Source organism: Enhydra lutris, unplaced genomic scaffold, assembly GCF_002288905.1.
Source record: "Enhydra lutris kenyoni isolate GAN:26980312 unplaced genomic scaffold, ASM228890v2 scaffoldscaffold31, whole genome shotgun sequence".
Taxonomy (NCBI): domain Eukaryota; kingdom Metazoa; phylum Chordata; class Mammalia; order Carnivora; family Mustelidae; genus Enhydra; species Enhydra lutris.
The window spans coordinates 8855921-8881251 of NW_019154115.1; the positions used below are offsets into that span (position 1 = coordinate 8855921).

General features: G+C 37.8%; 1 protein-coding gene across 1 annotated transcript; it reads right to left on the reverse strand.

Annotated features, from left to right (window-relative positions):
• Positions 1-6125: 6125 nt before the first annotated feature.
• On the reverse strand, positions 6126-20493 carry LOC111153283 (ribosomal L24 domain containing 1). The gene is made up of 6 exons (XM_022512211.1): positions 20348-20493; positions 16456-16569; positions 13999-14071; positions 9484-9547; positions 7712-7797; positions 6126-6532 (listed from the first exon to the last, which is right to left on the reverse strand). Exons 1-6 carry the CDS (start codon positions 20426-20428, stop codon positions 6459-6461), a joined length of 492 nt encoding a protein of 163 aa, XP_022367919.1. The 5' UTR covers positions 20429-20493; the 3' UTR covers positions 6126-6458.
• Positions 20494-25331: the final 4838 nt, after the last annotated feature.

Sequence of the window (25331 nt, forward strand, 5' to 3'; positions counted from 1 at the left end):
TAGGTGAATAGATATTTACAAGTGAAACAGCCTCTTCTTGGATTGACCCCTTTATCATTATGCAGTGCCCTTCGTTTTGGTTTTTTTGTTTTGTTTTGTTTGCTACAGACTTTGTTTTGAAGTCTTTTTTCTGATAGAAGTATTGCTACCCATTCGGCCAATGTGTAAGTCACTTAGCTAGCTTCCGGATTTTTTTCAGCAATAATTGCTTTGTATTTAACTATCCCTTGTGTGTCCATGGAAGGAATAAAGTTCAAGAGGCTCCGATGTTGCCATCTTGGTCAGCCATCACCTGATAGCTTGTTAAAAATACTAATTTTTTTAAGACTGTAAGTTTCAAAAACATTTCATTAGATCTGCTGTCTTAACTATACAAAAGCTGGGACAGATGATCACCTGTCAGTCCTGGAAGAACTGGTAAGAAAAAGGATTCATTCTAGTCACAAAATAAAAAACTACTTCATAACAATCTATCCGATTCTCCAGAACACCTTCTTTTACTGATAGATTTTTTTTTCCTTAAATGAATAAACATATTGAGCACCAACTGTGTCCAGGCAACATACTAGATGCTGTTTAGGATATCAGCTAGTGACTAAGTCAGACTGAGCTTAATTCTAAGCTCTGCTAGTTGTGACATGGAGCAAGCTATTCAATTTCTTTTAACGTCATGTTCCATATCTGCAAAATCAGGACTGACCTAAAGGGTTGTGAATATTCTAAAATACTATATGCAATATACCTGGCTATAGTAACTGGCATTAGATTCTTACAACTCTGGAAGTAGGTGGTACTACATGTTTGCAAATGTGTGAGCAATGGTACTAAGAGGTTGTGACCTCTCCTTTGAGATGTTTTCTCCTGCACAATTTTTATTTCCATTAAAAATGGGGGAAACTGTACTACTACAAAGTCAAAAGCTACTAGCCCTGGTGTTTGGCAGTATGAAGAATCAGAGCACTGAAGAGAAACTCTTAACAATACAAGGTACACACCTATAGTTTAACAAAGTATGTTGTATTAAATGGCAAAACCTTTTAATCAGGTGGGCTTTTATACTTGCTCACTCCCTACACTCCATTCCTTGCTTTCAAAAGAGGAAATACAGGGGTACCCAGCTGGCTCAATTGGTTAATTGTCTGACTCTTGATTTTGGCTCAGGTCATGATCTCAGGGTCCTGTGATCAAGCCCCAGACTGGACATCACACTCAGCGGGGAGTCTGCTTAAGGATTCTGTCTCTCCTCCTCCCCTTCCCCCTATTTGGGTGCACTAAAACTTTAAAAAAAGAAAGAAAGAAAAAAGAAATACCTAAGTCTCATTAGATTTACACTAGAAAATTGTGTAGAGTAACTCAGACTAGAAAGGCATACTTCACTTGTGTTCCTAGGCGTCTCATGGCTTGGCAGCAAACTAATTATCTATCATTTTATTGTAACGTATTAAAGCAAGCATTTAAAAGAACTGAAAACTGAGTTCCTCAAAAATACTAAAGAACCTGTCCCTTGTATTTTTTGGTTGGTTAACATTTTTTTAAAATATTTTATTTATTTATTTGACAGAGAGATCACAAGTAGGCGGAGAGGCAGGCAGAGAGAGAGTGGGGGAAATAGGCTCCCTGCTGAGCAGAGAGCCTGATGCGGGGCTCGATCCCAGGCCCCTGGGATCATGACCTGAGCCGAAGGCAGAGGCTTTAACCCACTGAGCCACCCAGGCGCCCCAAGGTTGGTGAACATTCTTTAGGTATTAACCAGTTCTTCCCAATTCATTGTCATTATTTCTATTTTTATACTTTGTGGCTCCTGAAGTATTTCTTCCATCAGCAAAGCAAGGTACAGGCAAAACTTTTTTTTTTTAATTTTTTTTTTTTTTAAGATTTTATTTATTTGACAGAGATCACAAGTAGGCAGAGAGGCAGGCAGAAAGAGAGGAGGAGGAAGCAGGCTCCCTGCAGAGCAGAGAGCCCGATGTGGGGCTCGATCCCAGGACCCTGGGATCATGACCTGAGCCTAAGGCAGAGGCTTTAACCCACTGAGCCACCCAGGCGCCCCCAGGCAAAACTTCTTTAAGGACCTTGCCATACCAGCTTATGCTCAATCCTTCCTGAGATTTCTTGACGTATAAATGCACCAGCCAAACCCAGACATGCAGGTTGATCTATCACCACTAAACAAGTAGACATAAGCAAAATCTGGTAGGCAACCTAAAGCAAACATTGTTCCTCACCAAGTCTCCCAACAATGCAGATCTGACTAATACTGACAAAAAAATGCTTCCTTTCTTAATGTAGTTCACTGCTGGTAATTTATTCTTTTATCTTTCACGTTACTGGTTATTTAAAAAATAAACTCCAGTAAAGCTAGCACATGGCTACACACTGGTTTCCCATTTAGTCACACTTACCATTTATCTTCCATGCACCAGGGACCTAATATGTGCCTGCGATAAGATAACCTCCCTGTACCCTTGGAGATCATGACAGTAGTGGGCTGCCTTGGTTTGCTGCAGGATGGAGATATGTATTAGTCAAGATTTTTTATCACAAACGTTGAAAAAGTAATCTACTGGCAAGCATAGGGCCGCCACAGAATGAGAGATTACAGAATGATATCCAGTAACTGGTACCATAGGGAAGGTTGTATGGTAGAAATACCGTCTTCAGTCCCCACATGACGCCTTCAATTAAGATATAAAACCCAGGGAATATTTTGGTGCAGAATAGCTCAAACCCGAGGCTCAAGTAGTGGCACCAGAATGTACAGATTTTTACATTCAGAACATTAAGAATACATTCTTAAGCAAAAGGTCACTTCTTAAAAAGAAATTCATCAATAGACACAACTGATTCAAATCAACATGAGGCTAATGATATTGAATATAAAGACATGCAGGGCAAAATTTATGAGTTGCCTTTTCAATTTTGTTACATATCAATAAAGAAATACTGATTTTTGGAAAATTCTTCCTATAGACTTTGAAATTGTGTTCTTTTTTGATACCAGTTTTCCCCTTATCAACAGTTTTAATACAGCAAGCTACAGTCTTAATTTTTACAAGGTAGTCTTCATTCAGTATTAGAATTTACATTATAAATATTTGTAAAGTCTAATGTCTTTTTTCAATCTCCATTTAAAATGTAAGCTAAGGGGGCGCCTGGGTGGCTCAGTGGGTTAAGCCGCTGCCTTCGGCTCAGGTCATGATCTCAGAGTCCTGGGATCGAGCCCTGCATCGGGCTCTCTGCTCAGCAGGGAGCCTGCTTCCTCCTCTCTCTGCCTGCTTGTGATCTCTCTGTCAAATAAATAAATCAAATCTTTAAAAAAAAATAAAAAAAATAAAAAAATAAAATGTAAGCTAAGGGACAAATAAGTTCCTTTATATAAATTAGCCCTTAAAATAGTGGGTGACAATTCACTGTTTAAACTACTAGCTGACAAAGAAGAAATGTATTGCCCCTCCCAACCTTCGTAACAGAGAATGGGGAGTAAGATGCTCTTAATAAGTGAATTTTCTAAGTGACATTAAAAGCTAAAACTAATGTTTTAAACTCTATGCAACCCTGTCTGCAGTGTAATTAGTCCACAAATTCAATTTAGCTATATTTACCCCCAAACACTAATATGCTCCACCTTTGTCCTAAGGCAAAGCCCACTGCTTTGAGTTTTGTGTGGTCACATAGCCAATCCTAAGAGCTAACATTTTAACACTTGCCACTATGGTAGTGACTTTGAAAAAACTATTTTACAGGGGCGCCTGCGTGGCTCAGTGGGTAAAGCCTCTGCCTTCAGCTCAGGTCATGATCCCAGAGTCCTGGGATCGAGCCCTGCATCGGGCTCTCTGCTCAGCAGGGAGCCTGCTTCCTCCTTTCTCTCTGCCTGCCTCTCTGCCTACTTGTGATCTCTGTCAAATAAATAAATAAAATCTTAAAAAATATATATTTTACAGTATTACCTAATTGGATCCTCATAAAAAAAATCCTCAGGTTAGTCATATTATCATTTCCATTTTTCCAATCAAGAAATTAAGGCACAGGGGCGCCTGGGTGGCTCAGTGGGTTGAGGTCTCTGCCTTCGGCTCGGGTTGTGATCTCGGGGTCCTGGGATCGAGCCCCGCATCGGGCTCTCTGCTCGGCGGGGAGCCTGCTTCCCTTCCTCTCTCTCTGCCTGCCTCTCTGCCTACTTGTGATCTCTGTCTGTCAAATAAATAAAATCTTTAAAAAAAAAAAAAGAAATTAAGGCACAGTCAAGTTGAGCATCACTCAAGTAACCTATAGTCCTCTCTCACAGCCATCAGCAGGACTTGTAAAGACTGGATCTGAGGCTCTGGATAAATCCTTTTTAGACACTGGCACTTGGATGAATACAAATTGCTACCTCCTCCATCTTCTGTGTGAAAAAGAGGCAAGTTACCTAAAACTGTTGGCATCTATAAAAATAGAGTGCTACTTCACTGGGTGTTAGGAAATAGGTCAGTCCTTAACGGAACTTTTCTACCAGATAAACATCTTTCAAAGTTTTATTTTTTTTTTACGGTTTTCTATTTTTAAGAAATGAGATTTAATAAGTTTCCTTTAAGTATACTATACACCCAACGTGGGGCTGAACTCAAGACCCTGACATCGTGAGTTGCATGCTCTACTGACTGAACCAGCCAAGTGCCCCTTAATGTTTCTTTTTGCTACCCTACAGGGTTTTGTAAGGCAAGTGTGTAAGGAAATGCTTTCCAATGACTTCCAGTGTTTTATTACCCTAAAGCAATTGGAGAACATTAAAGTTCTGTGTATCAAGTGCCTGGAAAATTTTATGCCTTTCTATTACACTAACTGCCCAGCAGAGGTCTCAATCAGACAAATAGAAACAACAGTACTGTACCAGGCCCCTTCTCAGGCAACATTTTAAAGGGACAACTCAGTGATCCAACCAAGTTTAGAGAGTTGCAGGGGGTAACATGTGGCATCTGCATCCATAGTTTATAATGATACCTGGGGTCTCAAAATACTATGAATTCCTGATAGTTAAGAGAACAGTCTGGATGTTAAGCTTGAGATGCCATGTCAGTTCTTCCTTTTAGCTCAATTTCCCATATTGATGGACTTAAGGCAACAGCTTGCTAACTAACAAGGTAGGAAATCTAACAGGAGGTAATCTTTAATATGTCTATATTAAAGCAAACATACATCTATGGAGTGAAAACTTCAAATAATTTAACAAGTCTTTGGTTTCTTACATTATTTCCCCTATATAACCCTAAGATTGTAATTTATTCTAGATTCTGTCCTCAAAAAACAATACAACTGAGTTACTTAATATCTTCAAAGTTGCAAATAGGGGCGCCTGGGTGGCTCAGTGGGTTAAGCCTCTGCCTTCGGCTCAGGTCATGATGCCAGGGTCCTGGGATTGAGCCCTGCATTGGGTTCTCTGCTCAGCAGGGAGCCTGCTTCCCCTTCTCTCTCTCTCTCTGCCTGCCTCTCTGACTACTTGTGATCTCTCTGTCAAATAAATAAATAGGATTTTAAAGTTGCAAATAATGTAGAAATATAAAAACATTACATATCCAGAATATATTTTTAATTAAAAATGTATCTATTTCAGTAGTATGTGGGAGTGAGGGAATTATTTTCTTCCCACTAATACTTCCTTTACTTTTTTCTAAACAAAAAACTTGTAGTTATGTTACAAAAAAGGATCTTATGTGCAAATAATTTGTGATGCTAAAACCATAAATTCTATTTTCCAAGAACAATTAGGAGCTTTATAAAAGAAAGCCACATATCTTAAAAGACACTGCAATTCCTCTGCTTTTAAATCATTGCTATGCTGGAAAAATGTATTTGGTTCTATCAGTAATCTCAGAATTAAGTATTCTCCAAAGTGGAAAGTATACGGTGCCACTTCAGGAGCACATTATTCAGCTCTTACCCCCAGGATTAAGAGCTGCCTATCAAAACAGTTAAAGCAGGTCAACACAGTCCAACATAATTAAGTTTCAATATGTGAGGCCAATATGCTCTTCTAAGATGCTAAGAAACCAAAACAAATACTGAAATCAAAAGATTACTTACAGCTAATTATCATACAGTTTAGTTCTTTGTTGTAAGCCCCCTTTCTATAATATTAATAAAGGGAATACTTTACTGCAAAGAAAATTTATTTTACATATTGCTAGCCATGACTTTTGTTGTTAGTTCACATAAATTTGCCTAGTACCACTATCCAAACAGCAGGACCATTGTATGTCCACATTTGTATTTACAAAGAGAATTTGCATGACTTACATAAATATAACTCTCAGTAGGTTTAACAATGGAGATGGAATCTAACAGCCATAATGATAGCAATGTAGGAGAGATGTATTTTTAATTACCTTTCATTTGAGTGACCTTATTTAAAATATAAATTGATAACTCAAGTTCCTGGTCTCCTAAGGAGATTTTCAAAAACACTTATAGAAACAGTGAGATTTTTAAGAAACATCCTCCATGTCCACATCCTGTTGTAATTTCTGCACCATTTTTTCTTCCAGCTGCTTTCCTTTGCCTTAAAAAAAAAAAAAAAAAAAGAAAAAATTCAATGTGACCTTGCCAAACTTATACCAATACTTAATAAAGGATCTTAGATGTTAAGAAATTTAAGTATAGTTAACTAAACTTACACAGGTCTTACAATCTGCCATGCATAAAGTAAGTATTCCATACACCCTCCTAACAACCTGCATTTTAAATGAGGGAACAGAGACCTAGAGACAGATGAAATTGTACCAAATCACTAAGTAAGCCCATTAAGTCAAAGAGCTAGGATTGGAATCCTGGCCCTCTGGATCCAAAGTCCCTGCTTTTAACACTGTACTTATCTACCCTCAGTGTTACCTAAAAAGTTAAATAACAGTTCATTCCTGTTGTTTGGGGGTCAATTCATATCACCTATACATGAAATAATGCTCCAGGATTTTGTTTATTTTGTTTTAATAAAATTTGGTACAAAAATTAATCTATTTAACCTATTCAACATGCAGTTTCAGAATTTGACCTTTACTAAAGTTTAGGCAGGGAATCATTCAGGAATCAACTCTTCAACTAAATCTCACCCAAATTTCTTTCCCTTCAGGTAATCTGCATAAGTAAATTATATAACAGATGGTATCTGGTGCCTGCTGAGTAAAAACTGGTTTTCCAGCACCTCACAAAAGAAACTATGCACACAAACGACTGCCCAGATGGATGACCACAGGCAAGTTACATAAACACACAAAAAAGGTTTTAAAACCCAAAACAGCAGTTCTCAAACTTGAGTATCAAAATCAGTGTCAGAACCCAGAGAGCTACGAAGGAATGGAAGCTCAGACTCAAAAGGCCTGGGCCTCCATATTTATAAATTCCCCCAATTAATTCCCATTCCTACGAAAGTTAGAAAACCACTCCTATAAAACAGTGTTCTTAATAAAAACAAATAGAAGCAAAGTCTATGAAATTGTTACTTGAATCTTTGGACTAGCTGATGAAATATGATTCTATGAAGAGGGAAAGAAACACCATATGCAATAAAATTGGAACTGGGAAATACACTGTATAAATCATATTTTTAAAAACCAAGTTGTATCATAAATCAGGTATTTACATAAAAAAACATAAAAAGCTGATACTCATTTACATAGACTGCAACAATGTAGATTTTTCATCTCTCTACTGAAAGAGAACTCCTGTGTAATGTAGTACTTACCTGCAAGAGGGGCCCGGATAAGATGAATGTTTTGTTTAACTTCTTTGATGTCCTGAACTTTCTGTAATTCTTTATTTTTCTTTAATCTAGGATAAAACATATCAAAGCCAAAATTTCAGTTACTTCTTTAAAAGATATTAATAATTTATAAAAATAAATTTTATTAGCCACACAGATAAGCAATGAGAACTCAAAATTATTTTCTAGTTCCTAATAAGCATAACAAATCAGGATTTCTACACTACCAATTTGTTCATTGATTATATCCCTAGTACTGAGTTGGGGATAAAGTGGAGATTAATATATATATATTGCTGAGTGAATGAAGAAATGTGATTGAGAGAAAGAATTAAATCTCAGACATCAATGTCTATTATACAAATAAAATGCCTAGATCTTTTCTCCTCAAACTGAGAATACACTGTTACCTAATTTTTTTAAGTCAGTAATTATAAGAACACAAAACATGTAAAACATTCATTTTAGACAAACAAGCTAACAGTCTTTCTCAAACATTTAGGCTCCCTTTTCGTAACAATTCATTTTTTTAAAGCCAGAAAGCTGTTTGCACATGTTTTCTAAGACAGATTTAAATAGTGATGAGATAAAAAATAAGTAAATCTACTTTAAAAGAAAGACCAATTCTAGGCTAGGGCCAGGGAAGTGTAAGATGAGGCCACATCTTGTTAGTCATAAAGAAAGGACCCAAAAAAAGATGAGAAATTGTCAAGATGACATGGAAGCCTGCCTGAAGGAATTCCCACCGGCCAATCTGGAGCACTTAGAACATCAAAATAAATAATGACAAATAATTATAACCCACTGAATACCATAAGAATGAATGAATACACACAGATCTATGAATAAACAATAAAGGAATACATTTTGAAATTGTAAAAGGGAGACGTTCTTTTATATGGGAAAGCCAACTAATAAGTGTGGAAGAAATTACTGAATTGGAAAAATCACCATTTAGCAACAATCACTATAATAACAGATTCAGACAAGGTTCCACTGGATGCTAACACCAGTAGGCATCAGTTTGAGAAATAAGGGACTCTTTGTAGAGTGTCAAAGTATTCCCCTAAGATATGTACTAATTAAAAAGGAGGGAAAGAACTTTCCCTTGGAGAAAACTGGCAGACAACCCTTAACCAAGTGATCAGTCACTTGGGATAACATGTGCCTCCTAATCCGTATGTCTTTCTTATGTATCATTCCTATGATATTCTGGCCAAAAGTACCTAACCTGAATCTAATCATGAAGCAAACATTAGACAACCACAAACAGAGGAAAAGTCTATTAAAATAACTGAACTGTACTCTTCAAAAATGTCAATGTCATTTAAGACAAAGACGAGAAAGTGTCCAGATAAAAGGAGCTTGAGGAGATATTACCATTAAACGCAATGAAAGATCCAGGATTGTCTGTTGCTATAAAGAACATGACTAGAACTGCTCAAATCTAAATAAAGTCTGTAGGTTATTTAATAGTATTGTTGAATATTAATTTCCTGATTTTGGTAACTATACTACAGTTAAAAAAGAACATGTTCTTATGTTTAGAATATATGCACTGAAATATCCTCAGGAAAAGGGCATTATGTTTTCAACTTACTATAGAGACAAGGATACAGTAAAGAATATACAAAAGTTCTTTATAGTATTCTTAATTTTCTGAGGTTAAATGAAAACAAAAAGTGGAAAAAAAAATCTCTGGATTTCTAGTAGTAATTATTTTTCCGAGAGTTACTTGATACATATATTCATACCTGTTCATTATAAATTTAGCTTGGCGCTTCTGTTTGATCTCTTCAACTCTCTTCATTGCATCAACTACAAAAAAAATTCATTAAGAGTTAGCAAATTTTTGCATATCCAAGCAAAAGCTTTAATGATCACTCCCCTTTATTCCCATTTAGAAATGTATTAAATGAAAAACTCATTGTAAAAACAATCCCTACTAAAATAGCTGAAGAAGGTAAATACTCTTGGCTGACATCACTGTTAACTATCTTTCACAAATAAATCTCTATTTTTATTTTACAAAAGCCTTTATTGCTACTAAGTTTTCCTTCTACTTTAAACTAGCCCAATGCTTCTCAAACTTTACAGAGAATGGATTAATGGCAACTAATCCCTTCTTAGCTTGTCCTCTCCCTTAATAAAAGCACCATTCTGGGCATAAATACTATTTCTCTAAGTGCCTGGGATATGATCTGGACAGGATGAATACTGACAGAATAAACCAATCATTTTACCATGTTCCCAACCACTAAAATCCAACTGTTCTGGGAATTGTGTAGAGGAGCTGAATCCAAATATGCTCTAGAATCTATACCAGCACTAAGAGAAACCACACATATAATTTTAAATTTTCTGGCAGCCACATTAGAAAATAAAGAACAGGTCAAAATCTAATAAAAGATTTTGTTTAACCAACATATCCAAAATACTGTCATTTCAACATAGTATAATTACTGAGGTTATTTTATGCTTGTTTTCATCTGAAGTCTTCAAAAACTATTTATTTTACATTTACAGCAAACCTGGATTTAGACTAAACACATTTTTTTTTAAAGATTTTTATTTATTTATTTGACAGATCACAAGTAGGCAGAGAGGCAGGCAGAGAGAGAGGAGGAAGCAGGCTCCTCACTGAGCAGAGAGCCCAATGCGAGGCTCAATCCCAGGCCCCTGGGATCATGACCTGAGCCGAAGGCAAAGGCTTTAACCCACTGAGCCACCCAGGTGACCCTAGACTAACCACATTTTAAGTGCTCAGCAGCCCCTGTGGCTGCCATATTGGGCAAAACACTCCCAATCTAATTTCTTATATTCTATGGATCTGAAGAGGAGCAGGATATTCACATAATCTTAAAATAGCTCCCCAAAATATACTTATTAATTACAAAGGATAAAATACTAACTTTACAGTGAGGAAATGTACCAGAGGCCACCTTAACCAAGGATCAAAGTTAACATGGCCAGAAATTGGACCCCAATGGATAGCATATGCCTCCATATGGCAGGACATAATGATAAGAACTCAGCATCACATCTATGGTATTCTTACCAAATGTATACATTACCCAAATCTAACCTTGAGGCAGTATCAAACAAATGCCAAGTAAGGGATTTTATACCAAATGCGTGACTCACACTCTTCAAAACTATGAATGTCATGAAATATCAAAACTCACAAAATATTAAAATTTTGAAGAGAAAAATAACGCATGTACTATTCTTACACAGGTCTGAGATTAAATGATAATACTAATCAATGCTAATTTATTGATTTTAATGACTATGGTTCTATATGAGAATGTTCTATTTTTTAGGAAATATTGTATTTTTATAGTTCTATTAAACCACTCAGGGATAAGAACATTATGTATTGTCAGGCGCCCCTTAAGTATATAATTTAAGTTCAGAAAATTATAGAAGGAAAGAAAGGGAGAGAGAGAATAGGTAAATTTAGTAAAATGTCATTTGAGGAATCTGAACAAGGGAATTCTTCAACTTTTCTGTTGTCTAAAATTAACTCAAAATAAAAACATTTAAGTGTAGGATGCCTGGGTAGCTCAGTCAGTTAAGCATCTGCCTTTGGCTCATGTCATGATCTCCGGGTTCTGAGATCAAGCCCCACAGCAGGCTCCCTCCTCAATAGGGAACCTGCTTCTCCCTCTCCCTCTGCCTCCCCTCACCCCCGACTTGTGCTCGCTTGCTCTCTAATAAATAAAATCTTTAAACAAACAAAAACAAATACACATTTAAGTGTAACATACTTTTAAATGTATTACTTAATACACATTTAAGTATAATCCGGGGTCCAGCAACATTGGCATTATCTGAGAGCTTGTTAGAAATGCAGAATCTTAGGCTCCACCCAGACATGCTGTATCACAATCTGCATTTTAATAAGACTCCCCAGACAGCCCCATGGGGGCACTGTTATTAAGATGATGCTTCTGTGAATAGTATAAGACAAAGTCAACTCTACATCTGCACATGCTAAATATGCCAGATATACAACTTTTTCTTTCTTTGCCTTTCAAAAGAAATTAAGGATAAGGTCTAGTACTCAAAAGTATTTCTATACCTCAGAGTTACTCAGAAGGGAAATAAAAACACAGAAGTGGCAGGTAAATCCTTTCCAAACAGTAAGACACTACATTTCCAAATATTCCATAAGATTGAAAAATTTTAAATGTAAGAAGCACCTGATACTAAAAACTTGATCTAAAATACAGAGACATAAGGGATAAAATACAAACTATTCTTACTTAGTATTCTTGTTTTGGAAGTTTTCCTACTGTTGACATCAGCATCCTAACAAAGGCTGCTCAGTCCCTATCTTGACACAATTTAAAAATGTAAATAATGAATATAAAATTATTGCCAACAGATTAGCTTACAGACCTATGATATTGAAATAGGGGTTGTGGGAAATCAAATCTGAGGAGGCTATCTTGAAATAGTAACAAAAAAGAAAAGGCCAAAATAAAATTCAATGGGATATAGAAATGCTTTAGGACCTCTAAAAATGTCCTTGACAAGTTTGCCTTTTAGAAACACTGTAAGAATTCGTATCAAAAATGTGTGGTGACAGATGTCAATTAGATTTACTGTGATCATTTCACAATATATACAAATATCAAATCATTACATTGTACACCTGAAATGAATGTTATATGTCGATTATATCTCAATTAAAAGAATCCTATTAATCTCTTCTGAAATCCTTGAGTTTGAATCCATTATTTTTTTAGCAAATAAACCTAGTAAAATCCACTGCTCTTCAGAAATTAACTCTTCCTCTAATTACAAAACAGAAGGAATGACTTTATTTAAAAAAAAACACCAAGAAGCAAAATACTTAAGGCCATGTGGAAAAGGCAATTCCAAAACTGGACTCTGAAATCTCCACATGGTCCAGGAAGATAAAAATCTTTTAGAGGGTGGCAAGTACTACCACAAAGCCCCTAATTTTTCAATTCCTCCCCCAAAGTGCTGTGACTGGGCAAAAGGAGATAAAAAGCCCTGCCTATGAACCATTCAAATCTGATAAAGTCGGGGCACCTGGGTGGTTCAGTTGGTTAACTGTATGCCTTCAGCTCAAGTCATGATCCCAGGGCTCTGAGATCATGCCCTGCACTGGGGATGAGGGGTGGGAGGGTGGAAATCCCTGCTCAGCAGGGAGCCTGCTTCACCCTCTCCCACCTCCCCTCTGACACTGTGCTCTCTGGCTCTATCTCTCTGTCAAATAAATAAATAAAATCTTATAAAAAAAATTGGCAAAGTCCACAGGACTCTGAGCCCTAGGAACTTCTAATTAACAAAACCAACTATATCACCTCTACACCCAAGACTAGAAATGGCTAAAGACTGCATAAGACAGCTGTAGGGAGAAGAAAAGTCAAAGCCAAGAGCCTCAAACATACACATAGGGGCATCTACAAGCTAGCTTAAGGAATTTGGTTTTACTACATATGGGATTTTTTTTTTTCATTAGTCTCTGCCTACTTCGGAAAAATGAAAAAGACAGGGAGTAGTTATCCTTGCTTTTAACTTCAGTAGTCGATAGCTTGATTTATACCTAAGTCATGCACTTAGAAGTTCTCTTAGGAAATATAATTACCATCTTAAGTACTGTACTTTTCAATTTTACAGAAGCATTACATTTTATAAGGTATACAGAATATAATGTTTATAACCCTAACCAAATTATTTAAACTTGTAAAGTATCTTAGGTTTTGTGTATATTTTACCTTTGCCACTCACCCCAAAAAAAGTATTCTCCACCTCTATTCTCAGATTTTTAAATCTTTTTATATCTTTGTATAGACACTTCAAATAATATAAAATCTAATAATTACATTTTTAAAAATATTTTATTTATTTATTTCAGAGAGCAGTGAGCAGTGGGAGGAGCAGAGGGAGAGAACCTCCAGCAGACTGCACACTGAATGCAGAGCCCAACACAGGGCTCCAACCCACGACCCTGAGATCATGACCCGAGTTGAAACCAAGAGTCAGATGCTTAAATGACTGAATCATCCAGAAGCCCTTACATTATTTTTATAATGGACACATCAGCCAATTCTGAAAAGGATTTGGGGCAGCTTATCATAAAAGATGCAAGTACAACAGAACCATTAAATGAGGAAAAGAATAAAAGCCAACCAATGAAAAGAAACTTAATATTTAAATATTAAACATTAAATTCAAAGCACTATCCCAAAATAGTCTCTCCTCAAAATTCCTGGTAATTTTTTGTGACTTACTAGTTTTATTCCATAACTCTCGCTGGTATTTGACAGGTTCATTTCTACGTTTTTCAAATTCAAATGAATTATCCTGTAAGAAAAGGAAAAATATGGTTCTAAGAGAGATACAAAAGGAAGCATTTCTTAAAAACTTCTCTTCGTCACAAGAGTTGTGTTTCAAATCACAGACACATATTAAGATTTCCCTAGGGTGACCCTAGCAAATGCCAAGTTTTCATATCACTTCTCATTTACACACCAGATGTACAAGACAGCCCTACTGAAAACATCAATATAAAAGTGATTTTTAAGAAGACAAGAGAAGGAGGGTATCAGCCCCATCCTTCAGAGGGTCATATTACAATCATGAAAATTTCCAACAAACTGAAGAGGCTTCCCTAATTTCCCATTCCAAGATAAGACAGACTCACAGGCAGAAAACTTTCTATTAGGCTGAACCATATGAATTACCACTTTTCACAGATCAAAAGGAGTCAAACTTTGAGAACTTCACATTGTTGAACCTATACACCTATCATGTTTATACATTTCAGTATTGATATAGCTTTATTATAACATCAAAGTGTAAAACTACACATCTTCAAATAAATGTGGTGCTGCTCTGCATGACAAAATTTTCTCCCAGAAATTTTTCAGGCCCTCACTAAATGTAGGTCGTATTTTGACAGTTAATAAACCCTACTTACCTCAAAATATGTGAAACAATTTTAGAGAAACACTACAAATTTCTTCGAAAAACTGCAGGTCTATTTCTTAGTTTTCAAATCTATCTGAGATAGGCAAATGGAACAGCACTAACTCTGTATTTACCCATTTCATTTACATTTACATGACCTGTTCAATCACAATAACCTCAGCAAGGACAAGGCAACTAACTGGTCACCAGCAAATGACTGTGACTGGCATCCTTTCTTCTCTCATGAATTTGTCACTTGCATTTGAAGTGCTGTTTATTCTCATCCATACCGGAAATTATTTTTGTGACAATAATTGTGAATTGGCTTTGCACCTTGTCAAAAAATATTCTTCCCATTCACTGAAAATGAAGCCAGGAAAGGTCTTCATAGCAATTGCATAGAGACTGACCTTAGGAACCCTCACACACTGTTGGTGAGAATGCAAGTTGAGCAGCCACTTCAGAAAACAGCATGGAGATTCTTCAAAAAGTTAAAAATAGAGCTACCCTATGATCCAGCAATTGTACTACTGGTATTTACCCCAAAGATACAGATGTAGTGAAAAGAAGGGCCACATGCACCCAATGTTCACAGAATGTCCACAATCGCCAAATTGTGGAAGGAGTCGAGATGCCCTTCAACAGACAAATGGATAAAGATGTGGTCCATATATACAATAGAATATTGATCAATAGGACGAATACCCACCATTTGCATCAACATGGATGGAACAGGAGGAGATTATGCTGAGTAAGTGAAGCAGAAAAAGACAATTACACGGTTTCACTTTTATTTGGAACATAAGGAATAGTATGGAAGACATTAGGAGAAGGAAGGGAAAAATGAAGGGGGGTAGAAATCAGAGGGAGAGACAAACCAAAAGACTACAGACTGCGGGAAACAAACTGAGGGTTTCAGAGGAGAGGTGGGTAGGGGAGTGGGTGAGCCCACTAACGGGTATTAAGGAGGGCACAGACTGCATGGAGCACTGGGTGCTATACACAATGAATCAAGGAGAACTACATCAAAAACTAATGATGTCCTTATGGTGACTAATATAACATAATAAAAAAAGAAGAAAGAAAAGAAAAGAAAGAGATACTACCCTTAAAGGAGTAGAGAGGTGGGAAAGAGGAAGTCATGGAGGGAAGGAACAGTTTAAAGATCTTCCTCCTTCAAAGGCAGCTTGGGCAACAGCTTTCACCTCCTCCTTTTATAGGGGTCAAATGTGGACAAGCTTCACCAGGCCCTTGTACCAAACCAGTAACAACCTAATGATGGACGCTCATGCGTGAAATTCCCTCACCCATGACTTCCCATTATTTCTCCTTCAACACACACTTCCCTGCTCTCAAAGTCCTGTAAGGAAATCCAGAAACTAACAAATGAGTCTACAATGAATCTCATCAGAGCCCTCAATGGTATTAAGGAATCCTTTAATCTGTTAGCTTCCTCTTAAAATCCTTGATTAGTAATTTCCAACTTCACCCCAATCCATTTAAATTATCTTCCCTTTTGTGTGCAGGAACTAAAAAATGGTTTTTTGAGAATAAGGAAAATCACTTCCATAAACTGAATTAGGAATTTTTTCCTTTACAGAATTCTGCAGATTTATGGTTTTTAGGATGTTACAATATTATTACAATCGCCAAATACAAATAAATCACTCACCAATCTTGTCATAAAAATTCTTGGTATAGGTAAATTACATTTAATACCTAATAATAACCTTCCCATACCAAAGTTAGTAATTATACTGATAGCTAACTATACTCACCACTGTAAGCTCTTTACCAGCTGCTTTACGGAATGCTTTAGTCCACCTGACCTTGCGAGGATTCCGCTTCTTTTTAAAGTTTTTATGACACTTGGATTTACAGAATCTGAACACCTACAAAAAAAGTTAAAATACTGGAGTCAACATTAAGAATGTTTCTATCCTAGGATGTTATGCATGCCATAAAAATATAGTGCAAAGTCTGAGAAATGACAATGGTTCTAACAACTCCTTCTACTTACAACACCATTTAAAAATATGTGAGACATATAAGATTAAATGTAAAATGAACTATTCTTTTTTACTATTATTTGACTATCAAATATCATCACAACTAATGGCTCAAGAGCCCCAAGTATATGGTTAAAAATCACCAGTCATTTTTATAGATTAACAATAAAACCTTAAAATCATCATGAATAATAACAACGGTTTCAAGGAAAGTCATTTATTTAAATCCCTTCCTACTTAATAATAATTCTCAAATTTCACTTGCTATATACCTCAATGGGGGTGAAAGTTTCAAACACCTATTCCAAAATCTCCTTTGGTTCTTTCCATCTTTTTTGTTAACAGCACAAAATAATTTCAAAAAAGCAACTAACATTGGGTATAGATTTGTGTTCTAAAGTATTTACTCACAGGTCTACTAGGAAAGTTCTTCAATATTATAATTCTCTACCTTTATGCCAGAAGATATGACCCTTTATCAGTGCTAACTTATGATTTAATGATGCTTCAATGTGCCCCTGAAATGGCTTACTGGGACTCACTGGAAGTCTAAAATACTTTATTCCTTTTTAATGTCTTAGAGCACACTGCAATTTGTACGTGTAGAGGAAATCTGAAAAGAAAAAGTACTACTTTTAGAGTACTAGATCTTGACAAAGAATCTTAAGTTTAATTATCCTACCTAGAAGATGTGGCCCATAAAAAAAAGTCAAAATGAGGTATAAATATTTCAAATTGTGTGTACAGATCACAAACCTGTGTGTATATATCACAAGCCAAAATACTTTTCATTTTATATACACTTTGCTCTATGGGGGAATTCAAGCAGGTCCCTATACACACTAGGACACAGTTTTCTTAGAACAGTATAATACTAGTTTAATCTGACCCAGGTAAGTACCTCCTAGAGAGGACAGGAGTCAAAACATGTCTATATTGTTGAATTAGTTTCAAGGCAAATGGAAATATATGCATACAAGTGGATCTCCTAGAATATCCCACTATGAATTCACTATCAGTAAATTTTTTAGTATTTTCAGGCCAAAGGACTATTAACTTTTTAAGTAAAAGCCTCCTACATTTAACACCTTCTAGATAACTCCTAGACAAGTCCCCATTTCTGAGATATACCGAATGAGATGCCTGAACTGAATCCTGGGTCTCCTCAATTCCAGAGCCAAGGAGAGTTACAGAGAAGTCTACTTGAACTCTATATCTAATAGATGTTAACTTTAAAAGAACAAGGAAGTATCTGAAGAGAATGGAATCACTGGAGATGTGAAGGGAATTCAATCCACAAATAAGGTTCTACTATGTACCTGATATTATCAGGTGCTAGAGATACAAGAACAATTAAAATATGATACTCTACCATGAGAAGCTTAGACTAGCATTATTAATAGTCTCGATTTACAAAGGAGACATTGAGATCAGGATAGGGCATACACAATACATACAATGATCATGTTTAAGTAACATGGAAATACAAAATAAGGGAGTGATTTAATCTATGGTGGGGTAGGTGATGGATAGATTGTGAGGCAAAACTTCATAGTCCTCTATCATCATCCTCAGTTTGCAACAAATGATCTAATATTTCAGCTTCAAAGTTCTTCAACTCTTTCTTAAATTCCACTGATTGAACACTTATTAAGGACTCATTAAGGGCACGTGTATTTTCTATGTTTGCAAAGTACATGAAAATATGGAACATTAACACTAATTCTACCATTAAGAAGCCACCCAAGAAGCCTAAGAGGGGCGGTTTCTATGAGAAACAGTCTCAGATGCTAAGAGAAAAAAGGCAAAAAAAAGAGTGGCTATAAAAATGACCAGTGCCTAATCTGGAACCAGAGTGGGATGGCAGAAAGAAAGCAAAGACCACTATACTCTGCACAGGCAGATCGATGACCTCATAACTAAATGAAAGGTGCAAAGATGATTCACACACGTCTAGCAAAACTGTCTAGACATATGACAGTGGTATTAATTCAGAAAACAAAAAAGATCTGAGGTAATTAGGAATTCTTTCAATAGGCTCACTGCTGGTTACAGACAGGATCTCCGCATCCAGTGGAAAATTCAGACTAGAGCTAAAAAGATACAGATTTGAGAATCATTAACACAGAAAAAAAAAAAAAAAAAAAAGAAATACCTATCTTCCTTAGAGCTTCAGGATCTCTGCTTCTTATATCCCCAGCTAACTCTGTTTGGGATCCACGGGTCTTCCCTAGAGTAAGATGGCTCCCAGCCAATTCTAACCTGTCCTTGCTAGCAATACAGACTTCCTCATCAATAGGAATTTCCACTGTGTCTGCCAGATCAACACCCAACTCTAGATAGCTCCCATGATCTGTTGTTTTAATTCCTATACCCACCTGAGAAGCAGTGCTCGACAAAAATCATAAAATTATGATGACCAGATCATCTACAAAGCCATTGTGCCCACTGTGAATTAAATGCCAGCCTAACAACTATTTAGTTCGTTTCTATAAACTTTTTATCATGTTCTGACAACAGATATTCAAAAATCTTCTGCATGTTCTTTCAAGTTCCCAAACCTAGCTTTGGTCCCACACTTTCCGCAGGAACCCCTTGCTCCTAACTAATGACGTCAATATCTTCCACCTGTAAGAGATATACGGTGATGACATAGGATCTGTATTTCTTTAGCATATCAAAGTCACCTGTTTGGAATCCTAGATCCTCTTCTCCTCCCCACAAAGACACCAATTTAACAGAGCTAGTGGAAATGAAAAATCTTTTTTTTTTCACCAGTGCCCAGTGATTCAGAAACAAATATGAGAGGTCGAATTCTGAGAAACAATGTATTAAATAAGCATAGAATGAGATTCATTCTGCTATAGGACAAATTCATGTATCATTCAAAGTCTTTCGCAACCAGGCCTCGTAATTACGTTTATATTTTATGTTTACGTACGTAACTTTTTGTATACAGACTCATAGGTGTATTTATAGCCTTACCCCTGGCCTCTATCACGATATACAATGCACTCACTTCCCTAGAGGCTGCTTCGCAGCGCCTCTACTCAACCGTTCACTTCACTTGCACTTAGAATGCACTCTCTTCCCTTTTTTACGCAACATTCAAGACCCAGGATAAATGACATCTCCTTTCTGAGCCTCTTCGTATACGACCCTCCCCAAGTCACCTGCGCCTTCGTAATACAGGACTACTACTAAGCTACAGGTAACAGTTCAATCAACTTCTACACGTCACGGACATTCTCAGGTTTTATTCGTCTCTGTGGACACAGGCCTTAGTAATGATGCTTGACTGGGCATACATTCAACAAAGTCTGCTGAATTCAAGAACTTCACTCACGTACAAGAGAAACCAAACAGCCCAAACACAGCCCCGGATTCCATTCGGCGCTGGCTCAAATAACTGGGGAACCTCGCCGCCGCCAGCCTTGTCCAAAGCTGGGCTGCTGAAAGGGCTCGGTTTGGGACACCCACAAGGAGTAATGCCCTCAGGTCAAGGACGAGGCCAGAGCTCCTTGTAAAATCACCCTCTTGTGAGGACAGCGCATAAGACCCGAACCAAACGCTCCAGGAGCAGGAGAACCCGGCCTCGAGCCCGCCCCGCCTCACGCTCGCTGGAGCGTGGCAGAGCGCGCGCTCGTCTTGGGCGTCTCACCTTGCAATCGTTGCGTACAAACATCATGCCGTGGCCGGGGTAAATAGGGCCCGAACAGAAATAACACTTCTCAATACGCATGTTGAAACCGCGTGAGGTCCCACTGCCCAGACGCCGATCTTAAGTGGAAGTGACGCAGCTGGGTCACAGGAAGTGATTCTCTTCAATACCCGACCCGGAAAAAGCGAACGTCCTACTTCCTTGAGGGCCCTGGGATGCTGTCCGTATGTGACGGCGCCACCCAGCGGCCGGGCAAGCAACAGCGCTGCCGTTTGGCGCAGGCGCAGAGCTGCAAAATTGGCCTCACGACCCTCGCTTTTCGGGAGTGAAACGTGCCGCTGTCTCCTTTCTGAGCTCGCTTCCACAACGCCTAGTTTTCCTATAACGTACCCTATAACGTCATACCCTATAACATCAGCATTTACTCATATCTTATATGGTTTGTGCTTTATCCCCGGCTGACTCCACCCACTGGGACGCCTCTAAGAACTCCTTTCTCCGCTGCCTGCCCTTTTACCCGCCCATGATTGACGTCCCCAGCGTAGCCGGGTCGCCAGCCGCACTGAGAACCTACTTCGGACATTAGGACCTACACATAGGATTCTCAGAGGCTCAGAGAACGTTACCAGCAGTTGTTTAAAGACTTGTAGTAATTTTTTACCTTTTCTCCCCCTTTTATTTAATATACATGTGGTAAAAGGGAAAAAAAGACATTTTTGTAGGAAACAAAGTTTCGTTCCCTCGTCAGACCTCGAGATCTCATTCCCGGTGGCAATCGGCTCCTTTTATTACCTGTCAAAGATTTTCTGTGCGTAGACAAACATGTTTATGTCTGTGTGCCTGTGCCTCCCTCTTCTTTTTAACACTAATGAGCATCCTATTCACCCTTTTCTGCATTTCACTGTGATCTGTCCCCTATTATTGGAATAAGAGCTCCAAGAGGATAGGGTTTTTGTCTTTTTGTTCAGAGCTACAGCTCCAATATCTAGAATAGTTCCTGGAACATAAATATATATTTTCTTATTAATGAATATTTAACATTTTTTTAAGATGTATTTATTTGAGAGAGCGTGTACACCTGTGAGCGGGTGAGTGGTGGGGGGAGTCCTCCAGCAGACACCTGCTGGGTGTGGAGCCCCTCACCAGGCTCAATCCCAGGACCCTAAGATCAGGACCCGAGCCAAAATCAAGAGTGGGTGGCTTAACCGAATGAGCCACCCAGGGGCCCCTAACATTCTTTTTCATAGTTTGTATGTATATGCTGTTGTATGAAGGTGTCATTTTTTTTTAATTTTATTTATCTATTTGACAGAGATCACAGGTAGGCAGAGAGGCAGGCAGAGAGAGAGGGGGAAGCAGGCTCCCCGCTGAGCAGAGAGCCCTATGCTGGGCTCGATCCCAACACCCTGGGATCAGGACCTGAGCCGAAGGCAAAGGCTTTAACCCACTGAGCCACCCCGGCGCCCCTGAAGGTATCATTTTAATTGGTCGCCTATGGATGGACATTGTTTCCTATTTTTTTGGTATAACAAACATCCTTATATTCCTGGCAAGGAATTTTGCACTCCAGCAAAGACAGAAGGGAAATAGAAAGCAGAAAGCAGTTTATTAAGGACAGTATGCTCTCGAGGTGAGAGAGTGGGCTGGCCCAGAGGTGGCGACTGCTCTAGGACTAGAGGGTTTCTTTCTTTTTATAGGAGCGGGGGTCTTCTTCCAAGAGGCACGGTCTCTAATGGAGGCTGCTTCCAATCATTTGCGGGACTCCTCCCACAGTTTGGGGAGGGGGAGTTTTTGACCCTATAAGGTTTGAACCAAAACTGTCAAGGCAGCCTTTGCCCACTGAGTGGGGCTAAAAGCGCAATGCAAATGTGTTATAATGAGTTTAGGGGTTACCCTGGGGCAGAGGTGGAAGAGAAGAGCCAATTCTGCACCTGCGATTCTTGGTCTGTTAGCCGCAGGGACTTGGATGCCACAAAGTCAGGATGTTGTGCCCCCAGGCTTCTAACGTGTCACCTGTTCATCGCCTTCCTTGCCTCCAGCTCACTTCTAACTAAATGCCTACTCTATCACTTACTGATACACTTTTTTTTTTCTTCCAAAAGAGAGTTTACAGAGAAAGGCTAGGTCAGAGGATATGATAGGTATTCTTTTAAAATTTGGAAGCTAATACTGAATGCTCTCTAAAAGGTTTTACCAATTAACACTCAACAACAACCACTAAGATCCTGATTTCACTACATCCTTGTCAAAAAAATAATCTTTACCAGTTTGAGGTTAAAATTTACTTCATTATTATTTTCACTTGCATTTATTTATGAATGAGGTTAAGAATTTTTCCAAATTTTCAAAATCTATTTTGTTCTGTGAATTGCCCCACAGTGATTCTTAACAGCACTTTACGTATTAAGAAAGTTAGTGCTTTGCTGACATTAGATACTATTTCCCAATTTATTGATATTTTAAATTTTGCCTATAGTATTTTTCCATCCAGAAGTTTCCTTTGTATATATCCAAACTCATACTTTTGTTTGTTTTGGATTTGCTGTTTTGCTTAGAAGGCATTTCCCTCTGCAAAGTTGTTTTTCAACAATTTTTCTCCATTATTTTTACAGTATTTTTCACATTTGAATTTTTAACTAATCTGGAATTTACTTAAGTATAAATGACATAGGATTCCAGTTTTGTCTTGTTTTTTTCTAATAACGTATGTTGAGTAAGGCATCATTTTCTTCCACTAATTCAAAATGTCTCTTTATGTGCCAGTTCTGAAATGTTTAAATTGTAATTTTTTAAATAACTGGGTTTACCTGCAGCCCTTCTCTCACTTTCTTGGCCTTCTTTTTCATTGCTTCTCTGGCTATTCTTTAAAGTTTATTTTTTCAGTTTAACTTTAGAATCAGTTTGTCTAATTAGAATCAATAAATACATATAATTTTTCCTTTCATCTGGTCATTATATTTACTTTTCTTCTCTAATCATTTGACTAGTAATTCCAGAACAATGTTAACAACAAAGGCACATATCAGAAATGTTAGTAATAAACATTTGCCCAAAATTTATTGTCAACCAAGAGACTGAAAATTATTTAATCCTTGTTAAATCCTCTCCCTCTCTTATTCCCATCAACAATTACAGAAGAGTCTCACCAGTCCTCCCAAGCTATTTACACAATTCCCTCACAACTCTGTTTTATCCTGCTACTCAAAAAAGAAATCTCCTACCCTTCTCACTTACATGATCACCCAGCATCCCCCTCTTACCTTCAATATCAGAGGCCACATCCTTTATCAGTGGTCTTAATCCCGTGCCCTAAGGTTTCATTGGAGTCTTTGTTCCTTTCAGCCTATAAGCATATTCAGTACTTTACTTTAGGTTGAATGGATGAGTAGCCTGTCTTCAAAGCTTTTTTCTTTCCAATTATTACAACAGAATGCATGCGAAAAGAGAGAAAGACATGGAGACCACATCCAATAAATTGAGCTAAAATCTTGGAAATATTATTTCTTTTCATTCATCCTGCTTGAGACATGATTTCTGAATCTGAAAGTATGTGTTTTATCATTACTAAAAAATCTTCAGCTCTTTTCTTATATTGCTTCTTTTATTTTCTCTAATTTCTTCTTCTAGAATTCCTAATGGATATAAATTGGAGCTTTTATCTTTCCTCTGTATCTCTTTCCTTAGTTGCTCTTTATCTCTGCTGAAGTCTGTGTAATTTCCTCCAAACTAGCTTCTAGTTCACTAATTCTCTCCAACTGTGTCAAACTCGCTATTCAACTTTTGACCATTAAGTTTTGAATATCGATGGCAATATTTTTCATACATGAAGTCTTCATTCAATCCAATTTTGTAACTTTAATAATGCCTTCTTGGGGCGCCTGGGTGGCTCAGTGGGTTAATGCCTCTGCCTTCGGCTCAGGTCATGATCTCAGGGTTCTGAGATCGAGCCCCGCATCGGGCTCTCTGCTCAGCAGGGAGCCTGCTTCCCCCCCCCCACTCTCTCTCTCTGCCTGCCTCTCTGCCTCCTTGTGATTTGTCTGTCAAATAAATAAATAAAATATTTAAAATTAATAATAATGCCTTCTTTTTCCAGGTGTTTCAATTTCTTTTGTTTTTAATTTTCTTAAACATTTTTACCTTATGATCCCCATCTGATAAATATATTATTTGAAGTTCTTAAGTGTAAAATACTGCTGCTTTGGGTTTACTGACCCTTACTCATGATTGAGGCTGAGAGAGCAGTGAAGGAATGGGTTGTCATTTTTAATTGCGAGTTCATCCTTGTAGAGTGTTTTCTGGAAGAGTCCTGTAAAGTGTGGGTGGAGATGTTCCCTCTGAAAAGATTTTGCTTTGCTTCTACTAAGTCGTCCAGAAGTAGTACCAGTCACAAATCACTTTTTAATGTTAACTTCTTGGCTTAGCCATTCTCAGACAAAAAAAAAAGTAGGTACTATAAATTTGAACCTAAACCCGTATAAAAAGTTCTACGTTTATCAGGAGAGACTGAGACATAGAGTGGATCCTGGATTTTTGTCTCTTTGGGGGTGAGGGCTTCTTCATTCCAGTGCCCTACCTCCACCATATCTAAGACTTTCTCCCCTAATGGCATGTAGTCACTAAAACCAAGCACCTTGGTTACTAATACTGGCAAAATGAAACCAAAAGCAAACCAGACTTAGTATCAAGTTGTTGAAATTTCTTTCTGTTGCTGCCATTGCTGTCGCCCTGTTATTGTCTATTTTGCGGGAGGAAAGGGGTGGTCGCAGAATATTTCCCTTACTTTATTGAAAGATCAATACTACATTTTAAAAATGGCGCCTGGGTGGCTCAGTGGGTTAAGCCTCCGCCTTCAGCTCGGGTCATGATTTCAGGGCGCCTAGGATGGAGTCCCATGTCGGGCTCTCTGCTCCACGGGAAGCCTGCTTCTCTGTCTCTCTCTCTCTCTCTGCCTGCCTGCTTCTCTGCCTACTTGTGATCTCTCTCC

Excerpts from the sequence above, each read along its gene's own strand:
- LOC111153283 (XM_022512211.1), bottom strand. The coding sequence starts at position 20,428 with ATGCGTATTGAGAAGTGTTATTTCTGTTCGGGCCCTATTTACCCCGGC. Across the intron at positions 16,570-20,347 it reads TTGTACGCAACGATTGCAAG|GTGTTCAGATTCTGTAAATC; the intron begins GTGAGACGCCCA and ends CTTTTTTTGTAG. Across the intron at positions 9,548-13,998 it reads AGAGTTATGGAATAAAACTA|TTGATGCAATGAAGAGAGTT; the intron begins GTAAGTCACAAA and ends TTTTTTTTGTAG.